The sequence below is a fragment of the Hylobates moloch genome, unplaced genomic scaffold (assembly GCF_009828535.3).
Source record: "Hylobates moloch isolate HMO894 unplaced genomic scaffold, HMol_V3 SCAFFOLD_5, whole genome shotgun sequence".
Lineage (NCBI taxonomy): Eukaryota > Metazoa > Chordata > Mammalia > Primates > Hylobatidae > Hylobates > Hylobates moloch.
This window is the reverse complement of record NW_026652280.1, coordinates 74,471,893-74,485,725: the sequence shown is the minus strand read 5'-3', so window position 1 is coordinate 74,485,725 and position 13,833 is coordinate 74,471,893. Positions and strand designations below refer to the sequence as shown.

The 13,833-nt window shown below is 34.7% G+C and overlaps 1 protein-coding gene across 1 annotated transcript; it reads right to left on the bottom strand.

Moving 5' to 3' along the window:
- Window positions 1–5,539: 5,539 nt before the first annotated feature.
- On the bottom strand, window positions 5,540–10,066 carry LOC116468134 (olfactory receptor 4S2). The gene is made up of 2 exons (XM_032151743.2): window positions 9,844–10,066; window positions 5,540–7,526 (listed from the first exon to the last, which is right to left on the bottom strand). Exon 2 carries the CDS (start codon window positions 7,488–7,490, stop codon window positions 6,555–6,557), a length of 936 nt encoding a protein of 311 aa, XP_032007634.1. The 5' UTR covers window positions 7,491–7,526; window positions 9,844–10,066; the 3' UTR covers window positions 5,540–6,554.
- Window positions 10,067–13,833: the final 3,767 nt, after the last annotated feature.

Genomic DNA, 13,833 nt, shown 5'->3' with positions numbered 1-13,833 from the left:
TGCAGACAAAGTCTGCCAATAGAAACTACCAGGTTCATTTAAGGCTCAAGGTTCTGGAAGTCTATTTATTGAGCTGTGAAACAAATAAATAAGAAAGTAAGGATGATACATCTCATTATAATTTTTCAGACAGGAGATCTTATTCTAATTGACTGGGCTTTTGTGTCCAGGCTATAGTCTAAGAACGAAAGAATTCTAAGATATAAAATATTCCAAGATTCTTCATTATTATGCCTCTCCTAACTTATGCAAGTGATCTTTAATTAAAGTAGGTGTGTAGAGGTAGATGAGAATATTTTTCTAGATATGTTTCTCATTACCAGAAGCATAATCAAATACCTCAACTCTAACCTTCTAGATCATAAATTTTCACAGGATACCAGTTTATTTTAGTGTTCAAGAAATTTTATTCCACATATCACATAGATCAAATGACTAAAAACTGACATTTTAAAATTGACAGTAAAAATTGTAAACCCAGGTTGTCTTGTGGAATAAAAATTTATCTGTTCCTCTGATTAAAACAATAACAAAAAATAGGACATTCTGCTACCCAATCCTTCTCTCCTAGTGTGGGCAACTTACTAAGCTGGTTCACAAACACTCCAAAAATGTCCACATTTGTACTATTCATTGAAGTCAACCATTCATTGACAAGGTAAGAGATAAACCCATTTTGAAATAATCACACAAACAATATTGTATATCAATGAAATGTATCTACAACTATACTTAATAACCAACACAAAACTTAATAACAATGCTGAATAAAAAATAAAATCAATTCCTAAAACTCTACATATAGTATGTTAAATTCTTTAAAATTCAAAACCAGATAAATCTTTAAAAAACATATCTGTCTTGGGCAAATATATTTTATTTTTAAGCAGTAAGAGAATTATGCATTAACACAATCAGGAATTGGCTACCATTAAGGTGAGACAGAGGACAGGATAGAAAAGAGGTTAAAAATAGATTTAATTTTTGGTAACAGTTTAAGTTTTGATATGGATAGTAAATTTACATGTATTTGTTATATTAAATAAATGTAAAAAGCAATAACATAAAATAAATAAGAGATAACATTGTTTGGAAATAGGTAAATTCTGTTGTTAAAATTTTATTATAAGAACTGGTTCCTTCTAATTATCTGTTGGCTCTGCTTCCTTCTGTGTTGGCTTTTTCACTCATGGTAAGATTATAAGCAGGAGTCCTGTATGTGTACCCTCAGCAACTCTATTAGGAAAAAGAAAATGACTTCCCTCAATAGTCCAGAAAAATGTGTTAACTTTGCATTTGTTTGCTAATAACGCTTCAATCCAATCACTAACTGCTAGGGGACTTATTTTATAATCAATCTAGCGAGAGTCATATTCACACCCTTGGGAAGAAATAACACAATCCAAACATTACACAGATATACTGAAAATGGCAAAGTTATGGCTACTTAGAGGAAAATCAGAGTTCAGAGCCCACCAAGACAGTTTCCACAACTTGACATCAGTATTCTTATGAGGCAGGCAGGATGCATCTGCAAAAGTATTTAGATATTGTACAGAAAAACAGCAAATGACCACCAAAGATTGCACATTTTCTCCTTATTGAGACTACATTCCATACTATATTATGAAAAATATTTCACTGTATAATAGGTGCATCCTGACATTTTCAATGTCTCATTTGACGTGTTGATTGTAAGTGCTAAGTGGTATCAATGAAAGAGATTTCTACTGGAGCATTTGATGTATCTCAAGTCCCGACCTCGCTTACATTGCTGTTTTTCTAAACGATTAGTTTTAGTGTAGTACAGAAAGAATCTTTTATTTATATCCTTAACCATCGCATAGGTAATTTTACAGAAAATTTAGTTATAAATCATTACCCAAGCTCTCTTCCAATGCGGTTTCATTTGTCTTATTTATTAATTTACTTATATAGCAATTGATTATTTAATGCCGACCATTAATTGTCATTTTCAACATTTTCTTAGAGTAGATAAGTGTGCAACCTGGGCAAGCTGCTTAACTTCTGTGAGTTTCAGTTTTCTTTCAGTTTTATTACCTACTTCATGGAATATTAATGTGGATTAAAAGATCAAACTTTTATAAAATGGAAAACAGAGCTTAGTATATAAAAAGCATTCAATATATATTTGGTAGAATAAAATTATATTAATAAAAATGTGTTTTAATGAGTGTTATTTTACTAACTTGAGTTAATAAAGCAAATAGAAATGAAGTTGAAAAAAGTGAAATTAAGTTCTTCATATACATATTAATTCTCAGACCACTTGCTATAAATATGAGGGTTCTCGGAGGGAGATGTCTATATCCCACAGACTAGAACCTCTTGTTTTGAGACATCACACTTCCTTTCCTGCATACTACTTGCAAATAAATTGTAAGTGTATTACGGAAGCTAGAAAAATTAGTTTCCCAATGCAGGGAGGGGCAACTTTAAATCACTGTTGGGAGTAGAAGTATTTCTTGGTGATCCACGGCTTCTTTAACCAATGCCTTTCTGTTTTCTATCACCATCTCCACCATCCATTTGTATTTTTCCTCTGTTTCCCTTGTATCTTTGGTGTGCTTGAGGCACCTCCACATCCTCATTTGTATCTAATTACTGAGTATGAGGAAGATTAACTTACTGTTCTTGTAGGCTAAATAGACAAATCAAAAGTTAAATTCATTACAACATTGGAATTGTTTTCAATTTGCAAAATAAGGGAAACTTTAGGGAATAATATTGTCTAGGTTGCTAATACATTTTATCATGTCTTGAAATATTCCCTCTGAAATGCAGGAAAAAATTTTTTTCCAATATTCTACGGGAAGGTTCCTTTCAAAAAGAGATAATCTTGACACTAATTTAGAGAAAGGAACAGGAAAAAAATGAATAATCGAATGTTTTCAAGTTTTAACGTTAATATATGAAATAAATAGAATAAAATATAATATTTGGAACAAAACAATCTTTTGATTTCAACAAATAAGAGCCTAAACTGGTAAAAGCTTGGCCTGAGCAGATCAGAAGACAAGAGTGGTTCAGGAACCAATGGATAGTTCTGACTCTCATATGACTCATCTCTGTTAAATCAATGCCTCTTCCTCAAGTCACGCATATGGCCTCACAGGGAATGCTCTGGGATCATCTGACAGAGGAAGAAAGGATTCTGGTCAGGTTCACATACAAGTCACCACAATATGTTGACATTAACCTAAAATGTCATCCCAGCCCTAAATGGTGGCCTTAAAGGTATGTAGCATAGAGAATTTCTGCTAGTGAAAAAACCCTGAATAATATTCTTGGTTTCAACTTTGTACAGAAGAGGAAGAGTCCTGGGTAATAAATATACATTGACTCGAAGCAGTGGTAAATGCTTCTTGTTGATCAAGTGTCTGGAAGTTCAGAAGACTGGACTAAGTGATCTGGAAAAGAGTTATGTGAATAGACCTATTGAAGTTGGAACTAACTTGAAAACACGTACAAGAGAGCAGGCTTTAACTATCCAGACGATGAGGATGGACTGTGCTCTGACATGATCCAGCCTAAGGATATTCCAGTGATGGCACAATAAGCACATGAACAGAGTATCTATACTGGCAAGGATGTTTTATGCCTGGGCTCAGTGACACACGCTCCCTACCATAAATGCTAATCTGCCATCTGCCCCCTCTGAGTGTCCAACATGCCAGTAGCAGAATCCATGCCTGAGCACTCAATGTGATGCCCATCTCTGGGAAAATATTTATGTGACTGATAGCGGGTAAATTATATAAAACCTCTTCCACTCTGAAAGTGAAAGCAATTGATCTTAATCAGAAACAATAGACCTGTAGACATAGATTTGTCTCTCATCTCCACAGTGCCTTCATCTACACCAACATTTGACAACTTGCAGACAGATTGATATATTGATATAATATCCCTTAAAGATCGCCTAGGACCTGGTACCAATTTTAGGGCAAAGGAGATATAAAATGTTCTCATGATCTCAGAATTCACTGATCTTCCTATATAGCCCATCACCCGTAAGCATCTAGCTTCATATAAGAGGGGAAAGGATTGTTAAGAGCTCAATCAAGGGACTAGCTAGAAGTCAGCGCTGGAGGAGACAGGATGCTGTTTTCAGGATTCAGCGTATGCATTGAATGCTGAACCGACGCCTGATACGTGGTGTGGAGTCCTCATTTGCCTGCCGTACATAGTTCTGAGATCCAAAGGGTGAAAGTGAGTGTTTTCTATTTTTTACAGTCCCAGAAACTCACTTTCTTAGTCTTCAGATTCATGAGGACAGAAGTCCTCGTTTCTAGAGAGAAAAAGATATTTTGCAGGAACACAGCAGGAACCACTATTTTGTGCTCCTCATACAAATGGACCATCAGGCAAATAAAATAGTTACTATTTTTACTAGGGTACTTGATTGTGGTTTTTATGTGTAGCTAGTGTTGTTACATTGGATTAGGACAGAGATGATTATATCCAGAACGGAGAGAATGTAGTGGAATCTTTCTTAGCACTTGCACACCAGGGATAACTGTAACGGGACAATTGCAGCAACTACAGTAAATAAGAACAAGGCAACTAGGGATCAAACTCTTACAGATAAAGCTTTGAGTCACCCCACAAGGCAGACAACCAAAACCAACTGAAGTGCTGGCCAAGGGTGAAAGAAATCAAGGGTGAGAAAATGGGTGCTGGAAGAGCAAGATGTTCTCTATCAGCTGTGGTTTTGGGAATTGCTGCAACATTAAGGAAGTTATCTCAGTTGTGTTTTTCTTTAGATCTAGTTTGGAAAACAGGACTGGTCACAATCCTAACGACATTCTCAGTTACTACCTCCCAGTCTCTGGCCACATGCTCAATCAATTGCGAACCCCAGATGTTACCTCGTTCATCTCATCCTCTCACACTGCCGGCTGCTTTGACCTTCCCTGGGAGAGGACTGTTTTCTGGCATGGTCTCTAGTGTACCTGCTATGGTGAGAGCATCCACATCCAATCTGACTAGACCCTGGGGTTTCATCTGTAAGTGCTGTCATGAAGAGACAGTCAGAGTATATTATTCTCTAAAGGAAAAAGTTATGTGTCAATGTTCACACTATTCCTTTATGTGACTACAAACATAAAATAAAATAGAAATTATAAGTGAATATAGGTATAAGATCATTTTTAATGGAAGGAATCATAAGAAACTGCTAAAAATGATGTGTTTGTAAGAAAAGATAGGAAAGTGATTATTATGTTTTTCTTTCATTTTTTACATTATTGAACTGTTTGAGTTTTCAGACAGTTCAATATGCATGTGTTCCTTTATATTTTCATGTAAATAAGACATCTGTATGGTAATATTATGTAACTTTTGACTGTATTCTTTTCTTCTCTTCTTTTGTCACTGTATTATGACAAAAGCTAATAAATGCATACTTTAAAAAATAGAATTTCTGTGAAACACAATAAAGTATCCACAAAAATGTATTTCCTCTGCCATCTGAATTGTTGCTAAAATAAGAGCAAAATAGAAATTATATGTTAATCCACAATGACAAAAAAACAGACCAGAAATACTGGCTGGTGAAAGATTTTCACACAGTTCTTCAAAAATAGAGAACAGTGTTACTAGGTAGTTAACTTAGCATTGTGGGGGAAGTTACAGCTATCTGAGCACGGACAGAGAAAACTAGGAAGTTAGTTCACCTGCAAAACTCCTGAGATACTAAATTCTTGTAGCATATGATTCTACAGACTGTAGGCGTGAAACATACATTGTATTACATGAAAATTATTTTATTTCCACAGGCCATTTTCTACACAGACAGGTAAGAATTCCTCTATATTACTTCACAAAAGATTGGAGGTTTATTCTTTTGAAAGACTGAGCTAAACAATTCCCAGTATTAATGTGGAGGACAGTGATGAAACATGCATGTACAAGGATAAGTGAAATCTACAGTGTGAACTATGGGGCCCTTTCCTCTTGCTGCTCCCAGGATGTCAGCAGTCAGCACACATTACAATCTTATCAATTTCCCACTACTCTATACGTAGCCTAAGCAGCAGGGTAGAAGATTGTTCTTTTAGAAGGAAATATATGAGTGATACTGTAGTGCCTGAGACCTCACAAATTAAGCCCAAAAATATGTAAACACTTCCCACACATTTGGAAATTCTAAATGTTTTAAACTTTATTTCCTCCACTTTATACATATGGTGAGTTTCTGCTTTCAGGGATGATGCCAAGACCAGTGAATAGCAAGATAGGGTAATAGAAACCTGTCCTCAAAGGAAAGCCAAGAGGAATTGCTCTTCTGCACTTTTGTGATTCTAAGTTTAATAATATTTCTCTGTCATAGATATTTCAGGAAGTTATCTAATTATGAAATAGTATAAAAATACTATAATAATGAAAAATAATACCTTACTCTTTTGAATGTGTTATTGTCTCATTTTTCCACTCCAAATCCCATGAGGTTGTTATTGTCTTGATTGTACAAATGAGTTAACCAAGGCTGAAAAATTTTAAGGTCATCTAGCTTAAATTATTAAGTCCAACTATTTCCCTTTAGCCTCCAAGAAAACATTTCTGCCCCACAGTTTCTTCATTGCATTCTTTACTTCTGCATTTCTCAGCGTATAAATCAGAGGATTTAACATGGGAGTGATAATGGTGTAAAATACAGCCACCATCTTATCCTCTGAAAAGGTAGTATCAGGGCACATGTACATAAAAGTACAGGGGCCGAAAAAGATAATGACCACGGCAATGTGGGAGCCACAGGTGGAGAGGGCTTTGCGCCTGCCTTCTGCTGACTGCTTTCTCAGGGAAACCAGGATGATGCTGTAGGAGATTAGCAAGATAACAAAACTCCCCAGAGCAATGGTACCACTGTTGGCTGTCACAACAACACCAACAATGTACGTGTCTGTGCAGGCAAGTTTCAACACAGGGTGAACATCACAAAAGTAGTGATCTATCTCATTGGGTCCACAAAAGGGTAGTTGGACTACCAGAGCCACTTGGATAATGGAGTGTAAGAACCCACCTACCCATGTCCCTAATAACATTTTATTGCATCTCTCCCGGTCCATGATGGTCATATAATGTAGAGGTTTACAGATAGCCACATAACGATCATAGGCCATTGCAGTGAGGATGAAGATCTCAGTGCAACCAAAGAAATGTACTCCAAAGAGTTGCAACATGCACCCCACATAGGAGATGGTTTTGTCCTTTGCTAACAGGTCAACAATCATCTTGGGAGCTGTGACTGAAGAGTAACAAATGTCCACAAAAGACAAGAAGCTGAGAAAGAAATACATGGGTGACTTAAACAGGTTGCTCAGGCGAACTGTCAGCATGATGAGGAGATTTCCTAGAAGAATGATTATGTAGAAGAAAGAAAACACCACGAAACAAACTTTCTCAATCTCTGGCCTCTGAGAAAGACCCCAGAAAATGAATTCAGTTACGTTGTTTGTTTTTTCCATGGAATGGGTCAAGTTCTCTGGAGACAATTAAATTACCTGAAAAAAAGAAAACATAAAAAGGACTATATTTATTTTATTTCTAACACAGAGCCAATGGAAAAGCACAGTAGATGAAAATAGGAAAAAATGCTGATTGGCATGCATACTTAAGGAAATTGAAGTGCATCTATTTTGATCGTCTTACCTCAAGATAAGATCACATTCATTCACTTCAGGTGAGAAAGCAAAATCCAGAGAGATGAAGTAAATCCCCTCAATCTCATATATATGTTACCATATGCCTCCCTTCTCTCACCTCTTATAAATGTTTATTTAGCTGTTTCTAAACTTTATTTAGTTTTTATTTTGTATAAGACACTGAGTTTTGAAACAACTGTTGTATTTTGGGATATGTTAACATCTATGTTATCCACTGACAAATATCTGGAAATGTTAGCTTTATTTTCGACCCATAAGTGAAAACAGACGCCCACATTTCACCTTTTGAATACTGCCATGCCTGATTATCACATCCACTCACAAATACTCTGCAATTTCTCTGCAAGTTTATCCACTCATGGGCTTTGAAAGTTCTTCTCATGAAACTCTATCTTTGTGCACATGATGTATGCACCTCTGCCAATGTGGCCTCGAGCCCTGATAGTCAAGATGTAGTGTGATGTAATAGAAAGAGGAGCAAAACTACATAAACTTGATTATAAAATGATAGTACGGTAACCCCCAGGGTAAATTATTTAACTTAACAGAAATTCTCTTATCCCATTTGTGAAATGACAGTTTCAATTTCACTATTAAATATCACATTAATAGTATTTCAGCCATGAACTTAAATCACTTCTGTCGGTATGAAATATTCATAAAACCTTGACAGGAAGGCAGAAATAAGGTAAGGCAATAAAAGAAATTTCTAGAGACAAAGCAAGACCTGTTTGATTTGAAAGGAGGGGGAGTGAAGTCTTATGTAATTTCTCCATGTGCAAACTCAGAATACTTTAGGATTTTCCAGGACTGACTTTGCTTTGTATTTTTAAACATTTGTCTATTAACTGAAACGAAGAAAACGGGCATAAAAAAGAGAAGACTGTCCCTTAATGTCAACATTGCTTCATACATCTTTCTAATCTTTCAAGTTTTATTCTGGCCATATTCATTCTCCCAATTTGGTCGATTTATATTTCTGGAAGAGATCATCACTGAATGACAATTTTAATGGGTTTAGGAAAATGACATTTATGTAAATGGATGAATATTCAATGGTGAAATTTCAGGCACTACAATGGGGTCATTGGTACACAGATGGAAAAGGGTATGTGTAATAGTTTTGATTAATGGAGCTTTTAGGATTCTTTCTCAAATCAACTACAGATGTAAATGATCCCTCCAGTTGCTGGTGGCCTAGCAGAGACCTGTAGATCCTCTCAAGATCCATCCAGCTGAATGCTGACAACTCCTACTAAACTCTGTGCTCTCAGCTATCCTTATGCAGTGAAGTTGTGCCTAATTCTTCCAGCTTTTGCAAATCTATAGGATTGTATTTCTTCAGGTATTCCTGTTAGAGCTGGCACAATAGTCATTACAGGTGTGCTATCTCTTGTGCATTACAAAATAATGATTGTAAGAGTAATAGTAATAATATCATTTAGATACAGTCTCAAGCACATCCCCTGCTTTTACATGCTATTCCTCTTCAGTTTTCCTGCTGAATTAAAAGAAAAATACTATCCTCCACTAAGAGAGCCCCTCAACTTAAGGAAGCTCACATCATAGCAGTTTGGGGCAACAATTATTTATGTTGCTTGGCTCTCATCTAGAAGAAACTGGACTTTTGCACACAAGCCTGAGGATTTTTTCCCCTACTGTCCATATCACACGGTTCTAGAGGAAATTTTTTTTCATTCACCAAGCTATTTTATCCAGGTATTCATTTATCTTAATTGCAGAATTGAGATCTACAGTTCCATTTATCAGAATGTGCATCCTAGTAAAGGCTGTTAACCTTCTGAATCATGGCATCTCTTGACTCCAACTGATGCAGTAACATCTTGCTGTTTCTCTCCTTAAGCCAATATCCCTCACAAGGATGCCTTCCTCCTTTATCTGGGCATTTTGGGCATAATGACTCACTTTCCTTTGAAATTATTGACATTTTCTTATTCGTATTCATCCTGCCTTTCCTCATAGTCATGTTTAGGTACATGTTATTATTTTACTATCATGATTTTAATAATTTCATTCTCTCTGTATTTCAGAGAACAGTATTTTTTGATTATTTTACAAACGTTCAAAATCTAACAATTTAATTATCTTTTTCCACAAATATTCCATATTCATTTTAAAAGAAAAAAAATCTCACCAGTCTTTTCCAGAGCTTGAGTTCACTTTATGTTTCTATCTCTTCTTGAGTTAATTTGGATGCAGCTGCCCAAAGTAAAGTAACAGGGATGCCTGAGGAATTCCTTTGTGAATAATTAGTACCAGAAAATACCTGATCCCCCAAACTGAAAGGCTGGTAGAAATGAGTCTTTGTTGTTCCTAGTTTTCTCATCTAATGATATCTGCTATTTCACAGGTCTTTGACAATAAATGCTCTTTTCTCTATTCTTATAGGTCTATTAAAAGAGGAAGATGCAAAATGATAGATGACCCTGGAGACAGCTTTTCCCCAAAGTCTTCCTCCATAGTCAAAACCAAATTGCAGACCTACCAATGAACTTTAATTCTAGTTTCTGTTCAATTTTTTTAAAATTAAATCTTAAAAATTGTTGCTAAATACAAAAACTGATTAATTCTCATATTAACGACTATAGACCTAATCCAAAGCAATTCAGCAAAGAGAAGTAATAATTTTATCATTCTAAACCTTGTTTTTGAATTAATATGCTTCATTATATGCATTAAATAGTCCATATTTGATATAACATATTAAGATACCTGTTTTATGTTATTTATTGAATTGTAATTGTTCTTTCTTGAAAGCTATATTTTAATAGAGAATAGTATATTCTATTGTGCTATTTGGGAACATTGCTTTTCTTCTTAATTGATTCTATGCTGATTTATGGAGACACAGGTGGGATAAAGTTCATGTTTAGCCTATGCTTGGAATAAGTGTGGTGTTGAACTTAATTCATTTACTTTTATATTGTAAATCCTTAAGGTTGACTCATGAAAACTAATAATAATCTTGCTTTTTCTCTTCCTATTTCTATTAGTTTCTTTCCCCATGCTTGACTTTTTTACTTTACTCTTCTTATCTTATCTCACCTTTTTCTTTATTTCAAACAACATCCAAAATGTCCAAGAGATCCTACTTATATTTTCACTATCTGGAGTTAGCAGAAGAAATGAGTGAAAAATAAACAGCAGGAAGTAAAAGAGCAATTATGCCCAGGTTTGTGGAAACATTCATCATGATTAAGCTAGTGTGTTAGTTTCCGGTTGCTGCTGCAACGAATTACCACAAACTTAGTGGCTTAAATCAATACAAAGTCAGTATTTCACAGTTATGCAGGTCAGAAGTCCAAAATAAGACTCACTGGGCTAAAATCAAGGCATTGGAATGGATGAATCCTTCTGAAGTCTGTAGGGGAAAACTCATTCTGTTAATTCTTCCAGCTTCTAGAATCTACCAGCTTCCTTATGGCCCCTTTCCTTCATCTCCAAAGCAGGCAGTTTAGCATCTTCAAATCTAACTTATTCTGCTTCACTTTCCCATTTTAAATAAACCTTGTGAATACGTTGAGCCCACATGGATACTGCAGGATAACATCTTTGTTTTAAGGTCAACTGATAAACAAACTTAATTTTTATCTACAATCTTAATCACCTTATCATGTAACAAAATATATTGATAAGTTCTGAGGACTAAGATGTGAACATCTTTGGAGATCCCTATTCTGCTGCTCAGTTATTTAGATGAGTAGCGGGGCGAGTCAGTATATCTTCTGTTCCTACTTTGCAAAATGTGCTTTGAGATCTAGATGTTTAAAAATATGTTTTGGAACAAATGCTAAATATAATATATAAATAATGGAATATTAATTTCCATATTTTATAACAGAAATGTGTGCAAAGGAAGGATATCTGATGAGAATTATCTCTTGGATTAAAAAAAGACAGCTACATGTCATGTCATAGGAGAATGACAGTAAATTAATAAAAGATATAAGAATAGTGCATACACAGCAATGGTCAATAGATTTAACATTCATTTATTATAATAGCTTTGTTGAGATATGATTCATATACTATGTAATTCATCAATTTAAAGTGTACAGTTTAATTGATGTTTCATAAACAGGGTTGGGCAACCATTAACACAGTCTAAGTTTACAGCATCTTTGTCCCCTCAAAAAGAAACCCCATTCTCATTAGCAATCACTCCTCATTCCTCTCTCACACCATCACCCCCAGCTCTAGGCAAACACTAATCTACTTTCTGTTACTACAGATTGGCATCTCTGGACTTTTTTTACATAAAAATAATCATAAAATATGTAGTTTTTTGTAACTTGCTTCTTTCACTTGCCATAGCATTCTTAAAGATAATCCCATTGATGGGAGTGTAAATTAGTTCAACCATTGTGGAAGACAATGTGGTGAGTCCTCAGAGAGCTAAAGGCAGAAATACCATTCCATCCAACAATCCCATTACTGCGTATCTACCTAAAGGAATATAAATCATTCTATTATAAAGACACATGCACACATATGTTCATTGCCACACTATTCACAATAACAAAGACATGGAATCAACCTAAAGGTCCATCAATGATAGACTAGATAAACAAAATGTGATACACATACACAATGGAATACTATGCAGCCATAAAAAAAAATGAGATCATGTTCTTTGATGGGACATGGATGGACCTGGAGGCCGTCATCCTTAGCAAACTAACACAGGAACAGAAAACCAAATAAGGCATGTTCTCACTTATAAGTGGGATTTGAAAGCCACATTTTTCTTGAGACCAATAGATATGAACACTTTTTGTAATACATTGTTTTCTCTAGATTAAATTTACATACAATGAAATGCCATGTTTTGAAGTATATGCTTTGATGATTTTTGACACATGTATATATTCATGTAACCACTAACAAATTCAAGATGTAGAAAACTCAACAACTCAAAAGTTTTGTCATGCACCATTTCAGTTCATTCCCCCAGATACAACTACTTTTCTGATTTTTATGATTCAGTTTTAGTTTTTCCAATTGTAAACTTATTATGATTGATTGAAGCATTTGTTCATTTGTGTCTAGACTGTTTTGAGATTTATCATGTTGTTTTGTGTATCATTAGTCCATTATTTTCCTTTGCAGAAGAGTGTTTGCTGAAAAGCATCCTATAATGTTTACTGTAACAACTTTTGTCTTTTAAATGCAGTATAATTATATTTAACTTTATTAAGATTTTTGAATTTAAGTTTCTATTGCTTCAGTTTACTTTGTCTTCTCTATAACTTTCTTCTAAATTTTCTTTATTACTTTGACCTAATCAAGAAATGTTTTTGTGTAGTATAAAATTATATCCTCTTTTTTGTCTTTTTTTAAAAATAGACTATCTTCAGGGCACTTTTAGTTTCTCACATAGCAAAATTGAACAGAAGCCATAAATATTTCCGATATAGCCTCTGGCCGTACTCATGCATAACTTCCTTTATTATTAACATTGTCCAATCAGAGCTTTTCATTCTTTACAACTGGTGAATCCACATGGATACATCATTATCATTGAAAGTCCATAGGGTTTATTCTTGTTATACAACAGGGTTTTATAATGAGATTCGTGGATTCATTGTTGGTATTGTATATTCTGTGGGTTTGTACAATGTATAATGACATTTCTGCACTCTTATATCATATAGAATAGTTTCATTTCCCTAAAATTGCCTGCACTCCACCTATTCATCCTTCCCACACCCCTAACACAGTTTTACTATCTTGATAACTTTACCTTTTCCAAAATGTCATATAGTTGTAATCATACATTATTAGTATTTTCAGGTTGGCTTATTTCACTTAATAATATGCATTTAAGTCTCCTCCATGTCTTTTCATGAGTTAATAGCTTATTTCTTTTTAATTGTCTGAATATACCACAGTTTATTTATGCATAGACCTACTGAAAGACATCTTGCTTGCTTCCAAGTTTGGTGACATAGAGAAACCTAACACAAACACCTGAATGCCAGGGTTTTGCATGGACATAAATTTTTCACTCCTTTGGTATTTCAAAAATACCAAGAAAAATACCAAGTGGTATAATTGCTGTATCTTACGGTAAAAGTATATTTAGTACTTGAGAAACTGCTAAACTCTCATCTATGGTGGCTGT

Coding starts and splice junctions, on each gene's coding strand:
- LOC116468134 (XM_032151743.2), bottom strand. CDS start 7,490: ATGGAAAAAACAAACAACGTAACTGAATTCATTTTCTGGGGTCTTTCT.